The sequence below is a fragment of the Peromyscus maniculatus genome, chromosome 21 (genome assembly GCF_049852395.1).
Source record: "Peromyscus maniculatus bairdii isolate BWxNUB_F1_BW_parent chromosome 21, HU_Pman_BW_mat_3.1, whole genome shotgun sequence".
Classification (NCBI taxonomy): domain Eukaryota; kingdom Metazoa; phylum Chordata; class Mammalia; order Rodentia; family Cricetidae; genus Peromyscus; species Peromyscus maniculatus.
The window spans coordinates 4,894,350-4,917,963 of NC_134872.1; the positions used below are offsets into that span (position 1 = coordinate 4,894,350).

Here is a 23,614-nt window from a genome sequence, read left to right on the forward strand (position 1 = left end):
TGCCCGACTCCACTGTCCCCTGCACCCCTACTCGGGGATTCAGGAACCCGTGTCTCCCAGGACAGACAGACTGGAGATCGAGACCCCGAGCCTCCGCGGGGGGGGCAAGAACAGAACTTTAAATCCGCTTCTCTAACAAGAACAGTGCTATGGCCTCTCCCTGGGAGAGCGCCGTAGGAGGGGCGCGACCCCGCTCCTGCAGCCCGCGGGTGACACTGCCCGCGCCCGCACGCGAGTGCAGCGGAGCGGATCCGGGCCGGGTTTTCCGAGCCGCCGCCTCTGTGCCCGCCCACCTCGGGGCGGGGCCGGAAGCCGGTGGGAGAGGCGCCGGCGGCGTTCCCGTCGCGGCTTGGTTCCGCTCTGGTCCGTCGCTGCCGGAGTCCGGGTCTCCTGGTGCGCCAGAGTGTGAGCAGTTCCGACGGTGGTTGTGTCGCCTCCCTGCACCGGGAAGACCCGGTAGTGGCAGGGGCCCCGAGGTGACCGAGAGGCTCGCTGTGCTTGTCAAGAGGGCAGAGCGAGAGACACGCATGGGGACTCCGAAGCACTTTATTGGCACACAACACTGGTGCCCCGGCGGGCGGGCGGGCAGGAGGGGACAGACGTTCTTCAGGTTCAGCCGGTGAGCCGCACGAGAGGGACACTCGAGAGTCAGTGGCAGAACGAGGCCCATCAGGCCTGGAACCCAGAGATGGCGATGGTAGAGCAGGCAGAGGAAACGCTGTGGTATGAGAGGAGAGCTGGAGAGGTAGGCCTTAGTCTGCCATGGGAGACACACGGGCCGCTCGGCTCTAGAAGCGTCGTGGTGTTAAGATGCTGTGAGCCCCTTGTGAATACCTGATATTTCCGGTGGTCTTAAAGGGCTCGAGACTACTGTAGATTCTTGTGTTTCGTTCTCTCCACAGAGCCCCACCCTGCTGACCTGGAACTCCCTATTGTACATCAGGCTGGCATGGGACTCACACAGATTCACCTGCCTCCGCCTCTGGAGTGCTGTGCGCCACTATGCCTGGCTTTTTTTTTTTTTTTTTTTTTTTTTTTTTTAACTTTAGTTAAGTTCCAATAGCTGTAGCCCACATAACAAAAAGTCTTTGGGCTTCTTGCTCATTTTTAAGATGTATTGGAACCCAAATTTTTGAGAATCACTGCCTTAGAACTCTAACAATGCTAGATTTATCTTTAAAAAATAAAAATAAAAAACAATCCTTGAGGCATGGTGACCAATGCCCTTCCTTACTCCAGAGCCAGAGGCAGGTGGATCTCTGGGACTTCAAGGCCAGCCTGGTTGGCTTGGTGAAGTCCAGGCCAGCCAAGGCTACATGGAGAGACCTTGTCTAAAAACAAGAACAAAACAACAAAAATAAAAAATAGCCGGGTGGTGGTGGCGCATGCCTTTAATCCCAGCACTTGGGAGGCAGAGGCAGGCGAATCTCGGCAAGTTTGAGGTCAGCCTGGTCGACAAAGTGAATTCCAGGGCAGCCAGGGCTGTTACACAGAGAAACCCTGTCTCAAAAAAAAAAAAACCCAAAAAATAATAAAATAAAATAAAAAAGCAACACCAGCCACTCAGTGGAGGGAGTAGAAGATAACATGAAGGGACGCTGTTTAGGGGAGGAGCTACTGGAGTCAGCTGGGCCAAAGATGAGGGTGGCCTTCCACGGAATTGAGTGCCTTTACTGTGACTTCTGCAAGAGAAGAGAGAAGTGGAGAATTTGAAGTGTTAGAGTGTTTGTTAGCTAGTTAGTTAGTTAGTTAGTCTAGAAACATTCTCATCAGGGGGTGGGAGCAGGATGGGGCTGGCATTTCCCACCTGCCAAATACTAAGTGGTCTACCTCCTGAGTCTTCTGGGAGAGGGGAGCCATCGTCTCAAAGGCCCCTCGGGTCACCTGAGACTAAGCACACTCTACCCCTGGGCTGTGCTCTGAGCTTTGGAATTTCTGACACTGTTTACATGTTTACATATTCTGGATAGGTAAGGTTCACGACTTAATGTAGGTTGCACAGTAGCCTTCCCGGCCATTGTTCTTTCACACTCTGTGATAGTGTTTTCCTCCACAACAGTCCCTTTAGCCATCACCCACCCTTACACTTCGATGGTCCCCCACTTACTCTGTAGTAAATTCTGACTGTCTTCTGCACTTTAAAAACCTATGCTTGTGAGACAGCTCAGCGGGCAGAGTCAGCTGCAGGTGGTTGAGTTTGATCTGGGATCCCACAAGGTTGTAGGAGAAAATTTGTTCCCAAGAGCTGTCCTCTGACACCCAACCACATGTGACAACACCCCTCACATTCATATATACACACAAAACAAATTCTTTAAAAAGGAAGAAAGATAGACTAGTGGCGTGGCTCAGGGGTAAAGGTACTTGCCCTTCTGAATTTGATCCCCAAGACCCATGTGGTAGAAGGAGAAAACAACTCCCCCAAGTTATTCCTTGACCTCCACATGTGTGCCATGGTATGGACATAGCCACACACATAGATAAATGCAATTTCTAAAAAGCACAAAACGCAGGTTCATTAACTGAGTGTGGTGACACTCCTGTAATCCTATCACTTGGAAGGTGGAGGCAGAAGAATGAAGCATTTAAGATTATCCTCGCCGGACAGTGGTGGCACACGCGCCTTTAATCCCAGCACTTGGAAGGCAGAGCCAAGCAGATCTCTGTGAGTTCCAGGCCAGCCTGGTCTACAGAGCTAGTCCAGGACAGGCCCCAAAGCTACAGAGAAACCCTGTCTTGAAAAACCAATAAATAAACAAACAAACAAACAAAATCATCTTCAACTATGCATCAAGTTTGAGGCCAGCTTGGGCTACATGAGACCTGTCTCAACAAAAATGTAATTTTAAATATATTATTAAATTGTTTTGCCTGTTTCATTTTACTCCTCTCCACACGAGCCAAAGTTTCTATGCAGCAGCCTAGAACTCAAGACTCTGCCTCCGCCTCTGAAGTGCCCTGACACCTGCCTTTTTTTTTTTTTAATGTAGCTACTAATTATCTCAGTTTAGGTGTGTGGCTTACATCTCTAACAGACTGAACTGCACTCAAGTAAACAAACCCAGATTGGAAAGTCTGAGGTGAGCTATAGTTAGAAGGATTTAGACGAGGTCTGTGTGAAATCGACACCCGTGGCTGCCTGCCACGCCAGCAGCCAGCGTCCCACCATGCAGAAACGCGGCATGAGGAGGGAAAGACCCAGAACCGGGCGCTGTTACCTTTGAGTCCAGGCTGGCAGCTGTGACCTTCGCCTTTGAGTCTTTATGAATGGTCAGGTAGGCAGCTATGGGAAAGGCGGAGGGGGAGGGATGTGAGTGGCAGGGGAAGGAAGGGGTATGTGAGACTTCACGGAGCAGGCGGGAAATGTCCTTTGGAGCGGGCTCACACTTACCCATCCAGCCTAGTGCTTTGATGAGTCCCAGAAGGAGAAAAGCGGACAGGAACAGGCCTATGCTGTCCTCGATTGAGGGCCCGGAGAGGCCTGGCAAGGGAAGCAGTGCCAGTGAGCTCGGTGTTTCCCGAGGTCCCACCCTGGTTCAGAGGTTCTCCGGGTTACCTGCCACCTCCAGGGTGACTTCAGCACTGCGCCCCGATGCCGGCAGGCTGGGGTGGTGGACCCGACAGGCATAGCGTGCTCCATGCTGCTTGGCAGTGACTGGGGGCAGCCGCAGGTGCCCAGCCTGGCTGACAGAGCCATCGGAATGGTGGCGGACAGTGGAGAGCCACGTCTCCCCCTCAGCCTTTCCAGAACCGCCTTCTGGGCCACCTCTGCGCTCCCACTCCACCCTCAGGCCCGCCGCAGGGTAGAAGTGGGACACGAGGCAGAGCAGTTCCGGGGGTGTCTCTCCCGGGGCAGCCCACACAAGGGGGGCTGGTGTCAGAGACACTTTGGGGGGCTCTGAAGAAAGAATAAGAAAGGAAAATGAGAGATTCCACTTCCTCCCCCGGTCTGGCTTCTACTTCCCTTGTACTGGAGGGGTGCTCTGATGGTGGGAATCCCCATGTTAAAGCGGTCAGATTCCCAGGACCCCCCCCCATCTACATTTACCACCCATACACGCTCATGTCTATCTCCCCTCCCGCTGCCACGGTATACCCACTCACTGTGCACCGTCAGCTGCAGGGAGACCTGTCCTTGCAGATAGGGCAGGTGTACAGTAGCCAGGTAGATGCCCTCCTGAAAAGGTTTCACAGCTGGCAGCCAGAAGGTCCCATTCCCAGTCCACGGGCCCCAGGGCTCATTGTCATCCCAAGCAGCAAATGCCACAGCCTTTTCTTGGGCTGGTGGCGTTTCCCCAGCCAGCCCGGGAGTCGCAGCCAGCAGCAGGTGACCCTTGCCCCGGTGCTGGCGACGCCACTCCAGCCCAAAGGGAGGGGGACCTGCGGCCGGAGACAGAGCATCTTCCAGAGTCGGGGGCATGTAGGCAAAGCTCAGGTCCAGCACCGCATCTTTTCCCAGCTGGATCCGAGGGTTGGGGCTGTGGGTGAGGACGGTCAGCACCACTGGGCATTGGGAGAAAGGGGAGAGAGGGAGAGTAGAAAAGCAGAGCTGTGGGCCTCAGTTTACCCACCCTTCAGAGACACCTCCATTTGTAATACGACCTCCAAGCCCTCCCTTCATTCCAGTTCTAAACCAATGTAGCTAACAATGTGCAGGAAGAATAAGGGTAAATCAAGGTGATGTGTGTATGTGGGGCGGGGGTTCAACCCTAGGAATCTGTGCTGAACACACTGCCCACTACAGCTCTCAAATTCTGGAGATGTCCAAGATCTAGGGGCACATTTACATTTTTTTTATTTTTTAATTTTTTTATATGTGTGCCTGCATGTATGTTAAGTGCATCATGTGTGTGCAGTACCCAAGGAGGCCAGAAGAGGGCACTGGATCCCCTGGAATTAGTGTTACAGGTGGCTGTGAGCCATCAAACAGGACAGGCACTAGGACCACAATCCTAGCAGTCAGTGCTCTTAACTGCTGGGCCATCTCTACACACACACACACACACACACACACACACACACACACACACACACACACCTCTTTTATTTTATTTATTTATTTATTTATTATTTGTTTGTTTATTTTTGGGGACAAGACTCACTCTGGCCCAGGCTATCTTGAAACTCACTATGTAGGGCTAAGCTAGTCTGGAACTCGACTGATTCTCTTACTTTAGCTTCCCAAGTTCTTTCTTTCCTTTTTTGTTTCTTTTTTTTTAAAAAAAAGATTTATTTATTTATTTATTATGTATACAGTGTTCTGTCTGCACATATCCCTGCAGGCCAGAAGAGGGCACCAGATCTCATTACAGATGGTTGTGAGCCACCATGTGGTTGCTGGGAATTGAATTCAGGACCTCTGGAAGAGCAGCCAGTGCTCCTAACCTCTGAGCCATCTCTCTAGCTCCCTTTTTTTGTTTCTTTGTTCATTTGTTTGGTTAGTGTGTGTGTGTGTGTGTGTGTGTGTGTGTGTGTGTGTGTGTGTGTGCGCGTGTGTGTGTGCGCGCGCGCGCGTTGGGAGGCAGTGGGGAGTAGCTAACAGGTGCAGTGCTAATGACTGAACCTAAGGCCTCATCCATGCCAGGCAAGTGCTCGGCCACTGAGCTATCTTATTTGAAGCGGTCTCATGTAGCCCATGATGTCATGGGACTCCGGGCCCACCTGTCCCTGCCTCTCAGGTGCTAGGATTACGGACATGCACCTCCAACGCGGATGATCAGACTCACACACAGTAGGCAGTGGGTCTACCACTGACCCACACCCTCAGCCCCTCCTATCTCCAAACCAGAAATGGAAGCAGGGCACAGTGGCTCACACGGGAGACTCGGGCAGGAGGATTGCCATGAGCTCCAGACAAGCCTGGGCTACTATATGAGACCCAGTCTCAAAACAAAGGAAAACGAATAAAGAGGTGGCCGCGATAAGAACAGTACCTACCTACGGAGGCTGTGGCGAAGGCGTCACCTGACACCTCTAGCTAACCAAATCTGTTCCACTCCTGGCTCAAAACGGCTTCACAGGAGGCTCTCAGTACACACATGGGGCACAGAAGTCTGCACAGCAGAGCTTCCTGCTGCTAGGAAATCCCTCCCACTAAGGCGCCCCCAGCCTGTTGGTGGCTTGTTTTGTTTTTTTAAAGATTTATTTATTTTTATGTTGTGTTTTGCCTGCATGTATGTCTGTGTGAGGGTGTCAAATCCCCTGGAACTGGATTTACAGACATGTGTGAGCTGTCAAGTGGGTGCTGGGAATTGAACCTGGGTCCTCTGGAAGAGCAGCCAGTGCTCTTAACCACGGAGCCATCTCTCCAGCCCCCATTTTCATGTTTCTAATCGAGCAGAAGTGACCTGGAAGCGATTTGATGAGGAAGACAGGACACACATTTGATTCCACCCCAGGAGTCTGTGGAAGCAGACTCCCTGTCTGGGCAGCCCCAAGAATCAACCCAGGGCCCAGAGCTCAGTTACAATACATACAAGGGGCTACCGAGATGACTTGGAGTTTAAGGCCACATACTGCTCTGCTGAGGCTCCAGATTCGGAGGAAGGAAGGAAGGAAGGAAGGAAGAAAGAATACAACCACTGAGCCACACACCCCAGCCATGCAAAAGTCACACAGGATTATCTGTTGACAAGTCTGAGAACCACACTTAGTCTATACCTGATCACCTCTGTCACTTAGAGTATACAGGGCCACCCTACCACGGAGAAGGAATTAGCTTTCAGTATGTTACTTACTAGTTTTGAAAAAGAGTCTTGCTGTGTTGCACAGGCTAGACCAGGACTCCCTCTGCAGCCCAGGGTAGCTTCGCACTCCTGATAAACCTGCCTAAGCTTCCCAGGTGCTTGGGTTACAGAGACATGCCACCACATTTTGCCAAGGCTTTGGTCTATATGAACTTCCAATAACATCTATCTGGAGCTTGATCTGGGGACCTCTGGGTCCTAACTTTTTCTTGGCACTAATAAACATTTATTGCATCAATAAGTAAATTAACTCAGTGCCTTGCTTCACTGTCACAAAGGAAAAGCTGGGAGAATAGTTCCTGCTTTTCACAGCTGGAAAAAATAGACACAGAGGAAAGGCTGTGGCGGCCACCATCATCTCTGGTGAAAACCAGCAGGAGGAGGGCTGTTTCTCTGGAGTGAACGGCTGTACCCACAGCAGGTCTGCCCAGGGCAGAGCTAAGAACGGAGGTGCCAGCCCGGCTGAGGGTTTCAGGTTGTCCCCTTGTCCTGTGGAAGTTCTCAAGTGATGGAGCAGGTAAGGACACAGGAGTTTGGTGGGAGTATTTGCATGAGAACACTAGAAATGGAAAAGTCAAGGAGTCTCTCTACCTGTTGCCTGGTGTCCAGAGACATTCACGTCAGATCTACCCCATTTCAGCATATGCCCATGGAGTGACCCGGAGTCCAGCCCAGCAAAGTGCACTGCACTATTCAGAAGTGGCCTTGCAGAAGAATCCTCCGCCTTTGCCGCGTCCCTTCTGCCCACTAGAGGCCACTATTAACGGACAACAGGCCATGGCCTCGAGCCTGAGGAAGAGCTTCCTGGCCTGGCTGATTGTCACTAGGCTAGAGTAGGCTTAGGTGAAACTCAAAGTCTGAGTTTTGAAACAGGCTCAACTGTTCCAAGTAGGGTGCCTAGCGATTTACTGACTTTGGAGGAGTGCAGAAAAAAATCCGGGTTTTAGGACTCACTACTTGTCACTTTACAAGTTTCTCAAACTCCGGTATCTGGAAACCACCGTGACTTCCCCAACCTGTCTACAAAGCCCCGCCCAAAAACCAGAGTTGATTTCAGTTTTACTCTTGGCCTACAAAGAAGGGTGAAGACAAATTCTAACCAACTGCCTCGCTTAACAAAAAATATACTGAACCCCAATTGGAGAAATGACTCATTCAGATCTACTCCGCCAGTGGCCACTGGGCGACCTTTAAAAACTACCCATCCATCTCCCGCACCTCTCCGTGGCTACCTGTTGCCATGGTGAAGTCGGGCTCCCGCTGAGGCTCTGGCTGTGGTCGCAGCAGGACAGAAAGGCTGAAGACGGTGCTGGACACGCTGACCAGCAGCCAATCCCCGTCCAGGGCCCGCGGGCAGTTCTGCTGCGGGATCAGACCTCTAGCCCAATTCGCCGAGGCGGGGAACGGGATGAAGCGGCTCATCTCGCAGTGCGGTGCGGGGGCGCCCGCGGGGTACCGCCTGAAGGCAGCCAGGAGCATTCCGGCCGGGTCTGCGGGACCGAAAGGGTGCAACTGTAGCCCCGGCTGGAAGCGTGCAGACTGTACACAGACCGGAATGTACATACTAACAAAGTAGTGAGAGAATTAGAGAGAACCCAGACTTATTTACAAAGGGGGAAACTGAGGCCCAAGGGCCCGACGTGAGCTAAAGAGGAGGCGATAGATGCAGTGAGTCCCGAAGACTCACCATCCACCTTGAAGTACAGCTTAGGGTCAAGATCTGGCCGGGGCGGCGGACCCCTGGGTCCCTGGCGCAGTAGCAACGCGGCAGGTCTCTTGGCCAGGCTACCTGAATCTTCCACGAACCAGCACTCAACCGCGGCCGGTCCAGCCGACACGGTGGTCGCCAGGCCTGGGGGAGAGGGGCTCCAGTGACCGGGCGGCCGGGATGTCCAGCGACCTGCCCCGCCCCTTCGGTCGTGAGATGGGACCACCTCCCTCTCCTTCCCAGTGCGCCCTTTCCTAAACAAGCAGCGGGGTTCGCTCACCCAAGACCACAGCGATAAGCAGGGGCAGAGGCTCCATGGCGCTGCGATCTCTACTCTAGGTCTCTTCCCCTTTCACTTTCATTTACTCCGAAGGCCAGCGTGAAGGACCGGAAATTCCCGTTCAGATCAAGTGAGGGTTGGCGGCACGCGGGAGGCACGCAGCACCCTGCCTCCAGGTCTGCCCCTCCGCACCCTGCACGCGCTCCTGGATCACCCAGAAGCGCCAACTTTGAGCCCTGCGACGGACGACCTAGGCTCCGCCCTCCCGCGGCGTCTCTCGGCGACACCTCCCTTAGGACCATTACTCCCGCGTCCTCCGACCTCCCGGACCCTGCCAGGTCCCAGCACACACAGAGGGGTTGTCGGGAAGCCAAGTGAAGTGACCAATAAATATTTTAATCACCGTTAAAAATTAAAACCTACACTACGCGGCTCACTCCTTGTCTCCGCCCACTTTGATGAAGCCCAATTGGGGATCCCCTGGGAAGTGGGACAGTACAGAAATAAGGGGCGTGTCCTTCAGGAGGGAGAAGGACTCAAAAGGCCTCGTCCCACAACACACACACAGACAGGCACAAACTAGCACAACCTGACCGCTGACCCTGTGACTCCGGGATGCTCAGAATGCCCCCTTCCCATTCCCTCGCTGAGCGGCCCGTTCCGAAAAGGTGGGGCACTGGTGTACCCAAGGGAGAAGAAAAAAGGCTTAGTTTCGGAGATGCCGAGGGAGGAAGGGGCTGAGGACTGGGACCGGCTGGCGGTGGTGCAACCTACGCCCTCTAGAATATATACAAGTCCACAGAGGTAAGGGAAGACAGTGCAGCGGGAAACACCCCAGGGGCCGCGTTGCCCTTGGATAAGCCCAACGGCCTGCCCTTCAGTGCGCTGCTCCGCCCCCACCGAAATCCATCTCCACCTTGTGCACGCCGGGTGGGGACCAGACACGCCTGTGGGACGGGGGCGTGGCCGAATTCGCCTCGTCGCCACTGCCCCCAGCCCCTCCGGAAGACTCCCTCTTAGGTTGCAAGGCTGGCCCAATAGGAGCCCCGGGTCCGGGTCCGGGTCCCGGTGCGGCCCCGCCGCCGCCCATCCGGTGCCGGCGCTCACAGTGTCCCCGGTGCCGCATGAAGCTGTCCCGCCACATGAACTTCTTGGCGCAGACACTGCACTCGTAGGGCTTGAGGCCCGTGTGCGTCTTCATGTGCTCCGTCAGGTGGTGCTTCATCTTGAACTTCTTGTTGCACACCGGGCAGTCGAAGGGCCGCAGGTTGAGATGCATGTTCACGTGCCGGTCCCGCATACTCTTGTGCGAGAAAGCCTTCCCACAGTGGCACAAGAAGATCTTATTCCCGTCGCTGCTGCCCGTCCCTCCAGGGGCCCCACCAGAGCCACTCGGCATGCCTAGCCCCACCGCGGAGGTGCCCCCCAGGGTCACCGCCCCGTGTTCGACCGTGTTCCCCGGTGGCTGGCCGGGAGCCTGTGAAGAAGAGGACGGGAAAACCAAGATCTGGTTCCCCGGCACGTCCAAGGGAAGGAGGGGTCGTGGAGGGTGGGCGGGGGTATAGGAGGAAGGGGTGGGCCCTCCTGGGTCGTCAAGCCCGGCCCCGGGCCCCCCACCCTCATAGGGGCCAAAGTCATTGGAGGACTCACAGAAGTTGACCTGCTCCTCCCCTTTGTCTGGAGGCTCGGTCAGGGTCCGCACATCACTGATACTGAGAGTAGCCTCGGGCTCTCCCCCTGCAGGGACCCCTGGGCCACCACCCCCCAGCTCTTCGTCCTCATCATCCTCACAAGTCAACACCAGATCTTCCTCTTCTTCCTCGTCCTCCAGCTCTGGGTCTTGGTGGACCAGGGACGCTGCTGCAGGGCAGTTTCTACCCCGCTTCACATAGACCCAGTGTTTCTGCGGCACAGCACCGGCGGGCATGCAGCTCGGCCTGCGGAGCCCAGCCCCAGGGGCCACCGCCCCTCTCCCGTCCCCACCATCATCACACAGCTCATCTGCCTCCAGCAGCAACTTTCCAGAGGTGGCACCCGCACTGCCAACCACGGGGACCGGGAACACAGGGCCACCATCTCGGCGGTTCCCACAGCCGACGGCCGAAGCTACAAACGCATCTTGGGAGGAAGAGGAGAACTCGGTGGACTCCCGGGGGCTGAAGTAGTTGCTGCTGCTGGGAGACTGGTTCTCACTGGCCCGGCTGGAAGTGTGGGAGCGCACCGAGCCCACGGTGGCGGGGGCTACAGTGGCCCCGCTCCCCGAGGGGACACTGGCGCCAGGGGCAGAGACAGAGGGGGCCGCGGCGGCGGTAGTGACGGTGGTGGTGGCGGCGGCTGAGGACCTGCCCTCCCGAAGGAGTTCGGTGCACTTGTCCACAATGTGCCACATCTGGAGGACGGAGCCCACCGTGAGGAAGTTGACGATGTCAGCGGCGGCCATGCTGAGGCGGCCAGTGTAAGCTGAGGCCAGCACAGTTTCAAAAGCACCTGGGTCCATGACGCTTGGCAGTGAGATGGAGGTCATGCCTTTGAGTAAGACCTGGTCGTGGAAGTAGGGGGAGGAGGCAGCCAGGACAGCCCGGTGGGCGCGGAACTCGCGTCCCTGCACCCGGATGGAGACATCGCAGAGCTGGCCCTGGAGCCGCTGCTGATTGAGGGACTCCAGGAGGGCACTGGTCACTTCAGGGAAGGACACGTGAACCACCGCCGCTGCCGGCAGGGGCAGTGGCGGGGGAGCCAGGGAGAGAGGCAGGGGGAGAGCCGCCCCGCCGGGCGACAGAGGAGACGGCTCCATGTCGTGGAGGGAGGGGAGACCCCCCCAGCCACAGGAACACAGGGCGGAGGAGCGCGGCCGGGGGGGTTTCTGGGGGGGAGAAAAGAGAGAGAAGAACGGTGTGATCTGGGGAAGTCACAGCCCACCACGGCATAACAACAACCACGTCGTGTCGGCCTTAATCCTTCCCCCTAACCACGGGGGGAGGTGTACCTTTCAACCCCATGGGACAGACGGAGCAGCCGGGGCTCCGGAGGGCTAAGTCAGTCCTCCAGGCACAGCCATGCAGCGGCATCAGACGGCAGCTGGCGAGGGAAGAGCTCCGAGTTGCTCAGGGGCTCCCGGGGAGCGGCGTCCGTCCGCCCACCCCGCGCCCGGTCTCTGTCCGGGCGGAGGGGGCGGCCCCGCAACTCCCAGGCCCCGCCCCCCGCCCGCCCCCGGCCAAGCCCGGGCTCCGCCCCCCAGGCCCCCGACCCCGCCTCGCGCCGGCCCCCGCCCCCCCGAACCCCGCCCCCCCACCCCGCCCCGAGGGCGCCCCGGGGCCATTGCCCGGCCCGAGGGGCGCCCCCCGGCCCCGCGGCCCCGCTTACCTGGCCGCGCGCCCCCGGCCCCCCCCCCTCACTCGGCGACCAGAGCCGCAGCCCCGGCCCCTCCCGCCGCCATCTTGTGCCGACTCCCTCCGCCCTCCGCCTCCGCTCCGCCTCCCGGACCTGCGACCTTAAAGGCGCAGGCCGGCACCCCCTCCCGTGCCGCTGGGCAGAACTCGACCGACACCGACACTTCTCCTTTAAAGGGCCAGGGCGTCACTCCACCTTAAAGGTACCGGGTCCCCGCCGCCGCCGAGGACCCGGGGCTTGATGGGGCCGCAGCCTTCGTTCCCCTTTAATCCCGCAAGCCTGCCTTTCCCACTGCCGACCAGCCCCGGCTTCCGCTCCTCAGGCTCCGCCCCGCGCGGTGGACACAGCGGGCTCACGGGGTCCAACAGCCCTCTGCCCAGCAAATGACAGGACCCCGGAGGCCCCGCCTCCTTCCGGATTGGCCAGATAACCTTGAGTCAGCCCCTGATTGGCCTTCTCCCTCGACCGCTCCAAAGTGAGAAAGTAAAGCGGCTCAGGAAGGCGCTCGGGAGCCTCAGGGAAGGCTCGGGGTGATGAGGGCGCCAGGCTAGCCCGGGCAGACTCGGGGCTAACCCTGAACCAGGTGGCCGCCGTCACGGCAGAAAGACAAGGTGAAGACAAGAGTACAATAAGAAAAGAAATTCATTGTTTATTAATGTGTCCGTGTAAAACTTAAAACATCTGATTCTGTCAAAACAAACACCGAAAGGGGAGGAGCTCGGCCCATCCTTTGCCCGGGCATCCCTAACATTCTGGAGCAGGGAGAGCGGGAGGCTGCTAGTCCGAGTCTGACAGCACGATGATCTCTTCGGGATCACACTGTGTGGCCACACTCATCTGCAGAGAAGTCAGAGGAGAAGCGGGGCCAGTTAGAGATTAAAACGAGCAAGGTCGAGCCAGCGTGGCGGCACACGGGAAGCAGAGGCAGGCTGATCTCTGAGTTTGGGGCTAGCCTGGTCTACATAGAGAGACCCTGTCTCAAAACAACCAGAAGTAGGACCGATGGCTGAAAAGATGACTCAGCCACCAAGAGCACTGGCTGCCTTGCCGAGGACCTGGGTGTGGTTCCCAGACTCACATGGCCGGCCGCTCACTGCCACATCGCTAACTCCAGTTCTTGAGGATCAGATGCCCTCTTCTGGCCTCCATGAGCACCAGGCACAAATGTGGTACACAGACATACATGCAGACAAAACACGTTTTCACATAAAATAAATGAGTTTATTAGATTTTATTATTTATCAATCATGTATACAGTATTCTGCCTGAATGCAGGCCAAAAGAGGGCACCAGATCTCATCACAGATGGAGTGAGCCACCATGTGGTTGCTGGGAATTGAACTCATGGCCTCTGGAAGGACAGCCAGTGCCCATAACCACTGAGCCATCTCTCCAGCCCTTGTTCTGTTTTTTGTTTGTTTGTTTGTTTTTTTAAGACAGGGATCTAGTTATATAACCTTGACTGACCTGGAACCCACTGTGTAGACAAGACAGTTGGCCCTGAAGTTATAGAAATCTGTCTGCCTCTGCCTCCTGAGGGGTGGGGTTAAAGGCATAAGCCACAATGCTGTGCAAAATAAACCTAAACACACACACACACCTCGGGTGGGGAAGCAGAGATGTGATGGGTGCAGTACCCCACCGGGAAACACTTACCTTATAAATACAAGGCCGGGGAGACTGAGTTTGGGGAGTCTGGGATATCAGGGATGGACAAGGGCTGCACAGGGAGCTGGTCACCAGGCCATGGCTGGGAGAGTCCACCCTTGTGGAGGAATCAGCAACAGGAGCCATGGAGGCCAAGGGGGAAGACCGGGTAGGCGGGGTCCATACCTTCTTCCCATTCCCCTGTTGAGCCGCCAGCTTCTCTGTGTAGCTAAGGGCAGAAGGGAGTGAATGGACGGGAGGGCCCGGGGATGCCGAGTGCCCAGTGTCTCCCAGCAGACCCTGGACCTCTGCCTGCTGTTACCTGTTTTCTAGTGGTCCAGACCCCAGCTGCTTTTCCTTCCTCGATCTCTTGTACGGGGGACTGGAATCTCGCCAAGTGTGACAAGAGACACGCCCATTGAAGGATGTAGAGGTAACCACATCGGCCCCATTTTCCAAGATGGTGGGGAGGGCATCTTCTGACTGTTTCCTGGAAGAGGAAATGTCCCTTTCCTCAGGGGATGGGGTGGTACCCTCGGGCACGGCCTCCATCTCTAGCTCAGAGAGCTGGGACCTAGGGCTCTCGTCTCCCAGGAGTGGCCCTTGGAGCTGTCCTCCACTGCTCTCCACAGCTGTGCTGGGAGCGTCTGGGAGTCCTGCCAGCGGTGACGCTGGTGTCCCCGTCAGTCCTCTGTCTTGCTGCTCCCCCGGAGACCCTTTTACAGGTTCTGAGTTCCTCCTAGTGGGGGTGTGTGATGGGGACTTGGGGCTCTTATCTCCTTCATCATCTGGAAAAGAAAAGAGGGGAGAGACGGCATGAGGCAGGGGCAGAGGGGCTGTGCAAAGGAGCCAGGAAGGAGAGGAGGGAGGGAGGAAAGGCCCAGCAGAACTGACACCAGAGGGTTGTTCTGCTTACGTATGTACCTCCTCCTTCTTCCTCCTCCTCTTCTTCATCACCCCCCTGATCTTCCTGCAACTGTTCTAGATCCTCATCCTCATCTTCAGTGACCTCTTCTTCATCCTCTTCTTCCTCCTCCTCCTCCTCACTTTCTTCTTCTTCATCATCATCATCATCATCAGACTCAGCTTTGGAGGTAGTAGGGCACTCCTGGGAAGCCATTCCACTAGGACCCTGGGGGACAAAGGAGTCTCTCTTAAAGAATCCCTTTCCCCAGAGTTTTTGGTAGTACTAGGACTCGAACCTGGGACCTCAGGAATGCTAGGTGAGCAGGCCATAAATGGGCTCCACCCCTGAGGACTTGGTTCTTTCACTGCTTCCACACACTGCTCCACGGGGCCCCCTGGAATCCCTGGTGGCCAGTGCAGGGGGGAGACAAGACCTCTGTGACAGGTGCGAACCCTTCCGTACCTCACCAGAATCCAAGGAGGCTTTAGGGGAACCTGAGGGATTGGTGCCCAGGAGCCGAGCTCTCCTCTTCTGCCTCTCCCCCTCCTCGCTCTTGTCCTGCATCATTGCATATTTGGAGATGACCTCATCCAGGCGGCTCATGGCCAAGGTCCGATTCTCCCGAAGGCGGCGAGCCAGCGTGGGATCTGACAGTGCAGGGTCAATGCCTGTGTGAGAAAGCAGGGTCAGAGCGCTCGGCCCACTGAACCTAGAGGACCTCCGGGAGGAGGCACCCCAAGAGCTTCTTCCTACCTGGCCTGTAGTCATCTGTGAGATGGCAGCCAAAGTTGTAGATGAGATCAAGGTGGCGCCTTTCCTGTAGCCTGACACCCACATCCCGGAAGGCATCTTGAGCCATGAGCTGGAGCTGCTGCCGGGGAAGGCCGAGGCTGTGCCGGGTGGCTGCCCTCTCCACCGCCCTCAGCACATCTCCGTAGTCAGGAAAGGTATCGGGCCCTGGCTTGTTAATAAGCCGCTCGATGCGCCTGTTGACCTCGGGGTAGCGGGTGCCGCGGTAGGGGATTCGCTGCTCTATGACCCGGCCGGTCAGAGAACAGCAGTCCTTTAGCTCACACAGCCGCCCGAAGAGGCGGATCAGCTTCCGCTTCAAGCGGGCCTCCTGCAGGTATGTGGAGTCGGGGTCATCCAGTTCCGACAGATCCAGTTCCTTCTCCTGCAGCCGCCGGATCTCTGCGACATAGAGCGCCAGCAGCTGCTCCAAGCGCTGGATCTGCCTCCGGGAACCACGGGTCCTTGAAGCCTCAGGGGCAGTGGTTTCAGCATTTGTAAGGTCAGAGGAGGGGTCGGCGGGAGGGTTCTCACCGGAGGGTTCACTGGGCGTTGAGGATACAGGAGCCAAGTTCAGCTTCTTCTTATTTGAATGGGCTTTAAGGACAGTGCAGAGCTCATTAATGTAGACATAGAGCTTAGCCGGCCGGTTCCGAGCCCGAGACAGAACCCGGGACAGAATGTTGCAGAACTCCGCTGAGGCCAGGAACAGAGACTGGGCACGCTGCTGCAGTTTGTGGAGGAATGGAACGACCTCAGGGTGGTCCGACGTCTGCATCTTACACAGTTCAAGGAACTGGAGAGTTCACGGGAAGGGTGGGAGGCAAGGGAGACATAAAAACATGGTATTAGTGGGAAGGCCAGAACAAGAGAGCCAATCCCCTTTCCCTTGGTTCACACCTTTAAACCACATGTCAGGAGGCAGAAGCAAACTCAACTCTGTGCGTTCGAGGCCAGCCTCGTCTCGACAATTCCAGGCAGGCCCGGCCGCATAGTGAGACCCTGTCTCAAAAACAGAAGAGCCTTGCCGAAGCTTACCTCTTCAAACAGCCTCTCATTCTCCAACTTGTAGCACTTCCTGCCACCTGAGTGACTGTTTCTTCCATCCCCGTGGGACTCAGAGGGACCAGAGGCTTCTGGCCCTGGCGAGACAGGATCGGAGGGCGGGTGGGAGGGCCCTGGCTGAGCAGCTGGTTCATCCTCATCGTCATCATCCAGCACAATGATGCTGTCAGCGGCGGCCATGGGGGATCAAACCCCCCTAAGGGAGGAAGTGTTGGAAAGGTCAGAATTCTGGAAGGGGAAGGGGACCACCGGAAGAGCCCCTCCTGCAGGGCCCCACCCCATCAGATGCCCTGGGTCTCCGAATAGCTAAGTCCTGACCTAAATGCCTTCAATGCCTGCCTTTCAAGCAGTTCTGGGGGCAAACCTCCCGATCATCTTCAATTCCCACCCTGGACTCCACCCCTCAGTCAATTTCCGGTCTCTCAGTTGCGTTTTCCCCTCCCTGTGTCAGCTGTGAAGTTTTCTGTTACTCCCAATCCCAGTACAAGGTCCGACACTGGCCTCTTGAGTTTTCCTGACTCTTGTCTACAAAAACCAACAACCCTGCTGGTGCTCTCTCGCGCCCTCAAACACGACACCGCCCCCACTCCGAGTTTTCCCCCTTTTTATCCTTTTCTCTTTTGTTTTTGTTTTGTTCTGTTTTTCAAGGCAGGGTCTCTCTGTGTAGTCCTGGCAGTCCTGGAACTCACTCTGTAGCCCAGGCTGGCCTCGAACTCACAGAGATCCACCTGCCTCTGCCTCCCGAGGGCTGGGAGTGAAGGCGTGCGCCGCCACCGCCCGGCTTCTCCGAGTTTTTCCCTGACACCAACTCTGTGGCTCCGAGGTGAGTCCCAGTGCCCCGTCCCCTCCCGGTCACCGCTGTGTCCCACCTTCCCCGGGTCTCCTCTCCCCGGGGCCCGAGGCTGGAGATCGCCCCCCCAAGTCCCTCCCTCTCACCGCGCCCCGGCCCCCCACTCCCTCTGACTCGTAACCGACAGCGAGCCCCGCACCGGGCACTGCTGATACCTGGGCTCGCAGCCCCAGGTGGGGCCAGGCTCCTGTCTCAGCTTCCCGCCAAGTCCCCCCTCCCCCAGCTCATCCCTAGGCCGCCTCACTCCCTTCGGGGCTAGCAGGGTACCACACGGCTGCCCCTCGGACTCGGCACCCAGGCCCCGCCGATCCCTCGCCCGCGCCGCTCCCGCCCCGCCACCCCCGCTCCGCGCACGGCCCGGCCCCCACCTCTGAAACGGTCTCTCGAGGCTCCCCTCACCGCGGATCACAGAACCTCGCATGGTTCCCTCCGCCTTCCTTTCCCCCCTCCCCGCAACCCCCACCGTAGGCCCACTACGAACCGGAAGCCGCGGGGTTTCCGCCTGCAACACCTGAGGGCGGCCATGTTGCGGTACGGAACCCAGCCCTCTCAGTAACCGGAAGTGTCGCGTGCCCCGCCCACCTAGGACGCCGTTCCCAGTGCTCGGACGCTCAAAGGGGAGGAGCTGAGGTGGGGGGAGCCTCCTGGCAGCTGGGGCGCGCCATGTTGCCGTACGGCACCGGCCTGGCCTGCACTGCCCTCCTCGGGGAAGGCGTGGAGTTCCTTGCACCTGGTGTTTCCCCGAAGCCACTGGTCCAGTCAGACGCTTCCTGTCTCAGACCTCCCCAACGCCGTCCGGTCGAGGCTGGGAAGATCCAGCCCCCCCCCCCCGCACCTAGAAGGGGAAGGAACCCCCACATGGTACCTAAGAGCTGGGCTCTCTAGGGCTGTGCAGGGCTCCGGGGGACGAAATAACAAGTCTTTTCCTGTCCTGGGTTGGTGTAAGCCTGACACTCCGTACTTTGCTCTCTCTCGGGCCCCTGAGCTTGCCCTTCCCTTCCAGAGGCGACGCGCACCTCGGGGCTGTCCAGCCCCGGCCTCTACCTGCGGTCAGGTGCACACACACATGCATACAAATGAGCAGAGCATGCTGCACGAGTGAGGCATTGTTATTATTGCTGTCTGTCGGGGGCTCGCGGCCCAAGCTGCACCACAGACGCGACGACCGAGCCAGCTGGTGGGAACTGTGGCCCTCTGTTTCTCCGAGGGTCATCCTGACCAGAAGGCCGCGTGTGCTTCATGGTGGGGTTTGCCAGGCATGAGGCGGGGCGCGGGATAACCTGGCGCGGGCTTGCGGAGAAACCGTGCGAACTGCCGCTTGGAGCGCTGGGAGACGAAAGGAAGCGAAAATCCCTCGGGGCGTCTCCTCCTCCGGGAGACCTGCAGAGAAAAGGGGGTGTGGGGGGGAATGGGGACGACAGTGAGGTCCGCAGATGTGCCCATGAGGAAGCAGGGTAAGTGAATAAATACCCTTTGCGCTAAGATCGCACCTCCGCGTCCTTCTGCATTCCTCAGGTGGTGGACATCTTGCCAATTTGCAGGACCAAGAAGCCCAGTGGCTCTCAGAGGAACCGAACCTCAAACTCGCTTTAAAGAAACCCACCTCGTTTCCTGTCCGGTCCTCTACGTAGGGCATTTAAATTGGGGAACAGAAAAGTTCCTCAATGGTTAACGAGACTCTAAAGATAATAAAGGATTTAATTTCCATATCCTTGGGTTTCTCAAAATGGGTTTCCCTGCGTGGATGTCTGAAATGAAGGTTATCCATCTCTTCACAAATATTCATTTTGTTTTATGTATGTGTGTGCCGTGTAAGTCTCTGTGCACGATGTGAGTGCAGGTAGGTGCCTGAGGAGGCGAAAGGGGCGACCCAGCCTTTAAGAGCACCTGTTGCTCTTGCAGGTTCGATTCCCAGGCCCTACCTAGTGACTCACAACCATCTGTAACCCAGTTCCAGGGAATCCAATAGGCATGCTCGTGATGAACATACATACAGGCAGGCAAAGCGTCCATACACATAAAATAAAATAAATATATTTTTTAAATTAATAGTTATAAAAGGTGACAGCAAGTCCAAGGCTGAGGGAACATGGAAGAATGGAGTGGAAAGAACGTAAGAGCTGGAAGATGGAGAAGAGTGCTGACTTAGAAAAAAGCTTGCATGGGAGTGAGAGGGGGGGTGAATAATGGAGGTGAAAATGACCAGACTGTATTATATAATGGAGGTGACAATGACCAGACTGCATTATATAATGAATAAAAATAAGTGTAAGTTTTACACTGTTTGATCACTTCTGTTCTTGCAATAACTGCAGCTACTCAGAAGAACTTACGTGTGGGGGTGTTTTACCTGCGCGTGCGTGTGTGTGTGTGTGTGTGTGTGTGTGTGTGTGTGTGTGTGTGTGTATACACACCCTTGTGTATCTGATGCCCACGAAGACCCTAAGAGGGCCACTGACCCCTGGGACTGGAGTTGTGAGCGCCATGCTGGTTCTAAGGAGGAGGGGGAGGGAAGCTCTGAGCTGGAACAGGTCTGGGAGTTGAGGGAAGAGGGGCCAGGATGCTAGCATTGGGGCTTTGAAATATATAACAGGTACTTATGAATAGGGACTGTAGAACCTGGAGGCTAGCATAGGCTCTGATATGCTGAGAGGCACCACAGACACATGTCAATGGACAGTCATATGTCCCTTCCTCCAGAGGCAAGGGAAATCCGTCCTTTTTGCAGACAGGAACCTGTTTCACAAGTTCCTGAGGAATTCTGGCTTTTATCTAACTGCCAGAGCCCTTCTATAGTCCACTTTGAGGTGGGCCAAGATTGTCGCTTCTGGACATACACACTGCCTGAGACCCTACATGTCACTCATTGGAGAAGGCTAAATCAGAACGCCACAGAGACGCTTGCACATCCATGTTGATTGCTGTAGTGCTCTAAGTAGCCAAAAGAATGGAAGCAGCCCCCCACAGGCCCATCAACAGACAAGAAAACGAGGTACATTGGTACAGTGGGATCTTAGTCAGCTGGGAAGAAAACTTAAATCATGACATTTTCGGGAAAACAAAGGAAATGGAAATCGCTCTTAAGCAAAATAAGCTACATTCAAAAGGGTAAATTATTCCTCATATTCTCTCATATGTAAAATCTGTATTTAAATTTATATAGCATATGTATACAAAGGGGCGGGTGTGTGTGTGTGTGTGTGTGTGTGTGTGTGTGTGTGTGTGAGCTCATGTGTGCAGAACGTGAAATTAGAAAGGGGAAGAAGCAGTCTGGAGGGTGCCTCAAGAGACAGAAATGGAATCTAGGGACATGAAGCAGCACGAGACGCTGGGGGAACCAGAGTGGGAGGCTGAGTGGCCGTGGAGGAGCCAGGTACCCAATGACATACATGGTAACTCACAATGACACAACCCGTCACTTGTACGCTGACTAAAAAGTTAGTGTTTTTTCATTTATAGAGAGGGGAATCCTGGAGGAGTTGGAGGGGATGTCTGGGGAATGAGTATGACCAACATACATTGTATTTGTATATGCAGTTAAAATTGTGTGTGTGTGTATGTGTGTGTGTGTGTGTGTGTGTGTGTGTGTGTGTGTGTGTGTTGCAGAGGACCAGAGTCTGGCTCCCACTTACAGCCTCCTTTAACTCCAGCCCAGGGGATCCAACACCTTCTGGCCTCTGTGGCCACCTGCACTCATGTGCACACACCCACGAACAGACACACATGTACGCATGAACAAACCTAACCTTAGAGTGCTGGCCTACGCTACCCTCCCGCCCCAGTCTCTCTGGAGTTGCCTTTCTCACCTCAATAGCAAGGACAGGATCTCTACAGGGAGATGCTCAGAGTTCCAGCGCCTCTTCCTCCTTGGGTGTCTTCAGGAGCCAGTCCCGAAATGTAGCCCATGGCAGGGGCCACAGCAGTTTGTAAGCAGCCTCCAGCATGAGCAGTGTCAGGAAGAGGACCAAGAAGGTGAGGAAGATCTTGTCCAAAGCGCGCCGCACGGGCCCCCGAGGAGGAGTGGGACCCTGGGCAAATGCTAGGAACACATCCCCCTCCTCCACACTGCCCCCTTCCTCTGCCATCCTCACCCACGGTGGCGGGACAGCTGGCTGGCTCAGTGCGGCCTGGAAGGCCTAGCTCAGCACTGCCGGGATTAAAGGGCGTGGCTGTGATGACCCTGCACCTGCGGGTGTGACCCTAATTCCAGAACCCAGTTAGAAAGGAGAGAAAGGCTTTTGAGTTTGGGGGCAGGTTTTTATTTCTTTGTAAGTGCTACTGTTTGGGCTTGTTCTCTCATTCCACCTTTCCCTGGGTTCCAGGGACATTAAAAGCACCGTTCCCTGCCGAGCTGTCTCCCTGGGCCAGGACAATGATTTAGTCGCCTAGCCTGATGTGAAAGGTCACACTGTATGAGCACTAAATCCTGTCCAGCTTTACCATGTGTAACTCTGCCTTGGAAACAGAAGGCCCGTTACAGACACTTAAACTGGAATGGTCAGGCATCCTGGCCCTAGATCCAAGCACCAGTCTAGGGCCTGAAGAGAAGGAGCAAGGAACTGTAACAACAGGCCGGGTGGGCCTGGTCTCTGCAGTGAAGGAGCAGGGAAGGGTGTCTCTAATCCAAGCAGGCTGGTTTCCTCCTGCTGGGTTTCTGTGGGTGGCCCTCACTCAGATCTGGAGACTAAAACCTAAGGATGCTGAGTGGTGCATGCCTGAAACCCCAGCCTGCAGGATGCTTCAGCAGGGGGAGCAGGATTGCTAAGAGTCTAAGGTGAGTCTATTTACACAGGTGAGACCTTGTCTCACAACAAAATAAAGCAACAAACCACCTAAGTAACGGAATGAAAATAAAATTTAAAAATCCTGAAAGCAAACAAATAAATGAACCCCTTGACTTCTGGCCCTGCGGTGTCAAGGGGGCAATTTTAATTGGACTGAATACACTGAAGATGTTTGTAAGAAGAGCTGTGATTGGTCGGAAGGTGAGTGTTGACTGCTGGGCCACCAAAGGAGGGAAGTTTGTGTTGGAGGCTAAACAGATACTTGTGAAGCTTGTCCTTGGGCACCTGAGTTCAGCTGGTGAGGTGACACACGGGGAGCCCTATGGCATCAGGAGGATGGCCACCAGAGACACCAAGCATCAGAGGGCTCACATTTTTAGTTTCATGCCCAATTCTGAGGAAGCAGGGTTGGTTTGAGGTAAGATAAAGGGGAGAGTTATAGGGACATGGGACAAGAAAGGTGCCCAGCTGGGCGGCAGTGGCACACACCTTTTTTTATTTTTTATTTTTTAATGCCGAATGCCGTTTATTGAAGGAGGAAGGAGGTCTTAAATACAGACCTACAGCACAATGGGAAGACCCTGGAAGGTAGAAGTTCACTACTGATATTTACAATCTTGCATCTAAGCCGTTAACGCCCATTATGCAGGATATACAGACAAGGAACTTCCCTTAAGCATTCAGGAGGGTTGAACCCCGCAGGGAATTAGCATAGGGAGGATATCAAGGTCAAAGTCAGCAAGCAAGGCAACAGTTACCCAAAACAGGGCCAGGGCCCTACAGGTCCCACTTTTACTAAAAAATGAGCCTCTGACTTAGGTTGCATGGGACGTCAGCAGGTCACCTTACCCGTCATGGAGACACCTGCCAGGCCACACAGGTGCTCTGTCTTAGGTTGGTGAGTGCCCGCCAGGCATTACCTGTCTCTGAATACTCATTATCATACAGGCTCAATAGTGTGGGAGCTGCAGAGTTAATTGCTGGGTGGCGCACACCTTTAATCCCAGGACTTGGGAGGCAGAGGCAGACGAATCTCTGTGAGTTTGAGGCCAGCCTGGTCTACAGAGCAAGGTCCAGGATAGGCTCCAAAGCTACACAAAGAAACCATGTATTGAGCCAGGCGTTGGTGGCGGCGTTGGTGGCGCATGCCTTTAATCCCAGCACTCGGGAGGCAGAGGCAGGCGGATCTCTGTGAATTTGAGGCCAGCCTGGGCTACTAAGTGAGCTCCAGGAAAGGTGCAAAGCTACACAGAGAAACCCTGTCTCGAAAAAAACCAAAAAAAAAAAAAAAAAAAAAAAAAAAGAAAGAAAGAAAGAAAGGTGCCCTGTGCCCAGGAGGCTGGTCAGAGCTCTTCAGCTGAACAAGAGTTTCAGCACACTCAACATCCTACAAGGCCTTTCTCCCATAGTTTCTGGGGTCTCTCCTGAAATGCTGTGCAGCCCTGGTT

The 23,614-nt window shown here is 55.6% G+C and overlaps 4 protein-coding genes and 1 long non-coding RNA gene across 8 annotated transcripts; 1 reads left to right on the forward strand and 4 right to left on the reverse strand.

The window, feature by feature from the left end:
* Positions 1 to 528: 528 nt before the first annotated feature.
* On the reverse strand, positions 529 to 8,985 carry Tapbp (TAP binding protein). Its single transcript, XM_006996572.4, has 8 exons — positions 8,735 to 8,985; positions 8,434 to 8,598; positions 7,979 to 8,236; positions 4,105 to 4,503; positions 3,557 to 3,898; positions 3,392 to 3,481; positions 3,219 to 3,283; positions 529 to 1,682 (listed from the first exon to the last, which is right to left on the reverse strand). Exons 1-8 carry the CDS (start codon positions 8,769 to 8,771, stop codon positions 1,671 to 1,673), a joined length of 1,368 nt encoding a protein of 455 aa, XP_006996634.1. The 5' UTR covers positions 8,772 to 8,985; the 3' UTR covers positions 529 to 1,670.
* A 124-nt stretch (positions 8,986 to 9,109) lies between these two features.
* On the reverse strand, positions 9,110 to 12,470 carry Zbtb22 (zinc finger and BTB domain containing 22). 3 transcript variants are annotated; one of them, XM_006996571.4, is made up of 3 exons: positions 12,320 to 12,470; positions 11,721 to 11,812; positions 9,110 to 11,597 (listed from the first exon to the last, which is right to left on the reverse strand). In XM_006996571.4, exon 3 carries the CDS (start codon positions 11,526 to 11,528, stop codon positions 9,612 to 9,614), a length of 1,917 nt encoding a protein of 638 aa, XP_006996633.1. In that variant the 5' UTR covers positions 11,529 to 11,597; positions 11,721 to 11,812; positions 12,320 to 12,470; the 3' UTR covers positions 9,110 to 9,611. The 3 variants fall into 3 exon arrangements, with proteins under 3 accessions (XP_006996633.1, XP_076413379.1, XP_042122183.1); XM_076557264.1 differs by lacking the exon at positions 12,320 to 12,470 and adding an exon at positions 12,098 to 12,183; XM_042266249.2 differs by lacking the exon at positions 11,721 to 11,812 and having other exon boundaries at positions 12,320 to 12,467.
* Positions 12,471 to 12,748: 278 nt separating this feature from the next.
* Daxx (death domain associated protein) lies at positions 12,749 to 17,360 on the reverse strand. 2 transcript variants are annotated; one of them, XM_076557257.1, is made up of 8 exons: positions 17,222 to 17,360; positions 16,506 to 16,728; positions 15,432 to 16,263; positions 15,141 to 15,346; positions 14,696 to 14,903; positions 14,094 to 14,559; positions 13,781 to 14,000; positions 12,749 to 12,961 (listed from the first exon to the last, which is right to left on the reverse strand). In XM_076557257.1, the coding sequence occupies exons 2-8, from the start codon at positions 16,710 to 16,712 to the stop codon at positions 12,902 to 12,904; spliced, it is 2,199 nt and encodes a 732-aa protein (XP_076413372.1). In that variant the 5' UTR covers positions 16,713 to 16,728; positions 17,222 to 17,360; the 3' UTR covers positions 12,749 to 12,901. The 2 variants fall into 2 exon arrangements, with proteins under 2 accessions (XP_076413372.1, XP_042122180.1); XM_042266246.2 differs by lacking the exon at positions 17,222 to 17,360 and having other exon boundaries at positions 13,958 to 14,000; positions 16,506 to 16,712.
* On the forward strand, positions 17,219 to 19,091 carry LOC121824775 (uncharacterized). The gene is made up of 2 exons (XR_013046708.1): positions 17,219 to 17,355; positions 18,898 to 19,091. It is a non-coding gene; the product is annotated as an uncharacterized LOC121824775 (long non-coding RNA).
* A 2,116-nt stretch (positions 19,092 to 21,207) lies between these two features.
* Smim40 (small integral membrane protein 40) lies at positions 21,208 to 21,467 on the reverse strand. The gene has a single exon (XM_042265668.2). The coding sequence runs from the start codon at positions 21,465 to 21,467 to the stop codon at positions 21,225 to 21,227; it is 243 nt and encodes an 80-aa protein (XP_042121602.1). The 3' UTR covers positions 21,208 to 21,224.
* Positions 21,468 to 23,614: the final 2,147 nt, after the last annotated feature.

Bases quoted from the DNA above. Each gene is read 5' to 3' on its own strand.
- Daxx (XM_076557257.1), bottom strand. From the start codon at position 16,712: ATGGCCGCCGCTGACAGCATCATTGTGCTGGATGATGACGATGAGGAT. The intron at 14,001-14,093 runs GTAACAGCAGGC...TTCTGCCCTTAG, and splicing joins TCTGGACCACTAGAAAACAG to CTACACAGAGAAGCTGGCGG. The intron at 12,962-13,780 runs GTAAGTGTTTCC...ACTTCTCTGCAG, and splicing joins CCCGGCCTTGTATTTATAAG to ATGAGTGTGGCCACACAGTG.
- Tapbp (XM_006996572.4), bottom strand. From the start codon at position 8,771: ATGGAGCCTCTGCCCCTGCTTATCGCTGTGGTCTTGG. The intron at 8,237-8,433 runs GTGAGTCTTCGG...TCGGTCCCGCAG, and splicing joins GCTGTACTTCAAGGTGGATG to ACCCGGCCGGAATGCTCCTG. The intron at 3,284-3,391 runs GTAAGTGTGAGC...CCTTTCCCATAG, and splicing joins CAAAGCACTAGGCTGGATGG to CTGCCTACCTGACCATTCAT.
- Smim40 (XM_042265668.2), bottom strand. From the start codon at position 21,467: ATGGCAGAGGAAGGGGGCAGTGTGGAGGAGGGGGATGTGTTCCTAGCA.
- Zbtb22 (XM_006996571.4), bottom strand. From the start codon at position 11,528: ATGGAGCCGTCTCCTCTGTCGCCCGGCGGGGCGGCTCTCCCCCTGCCT.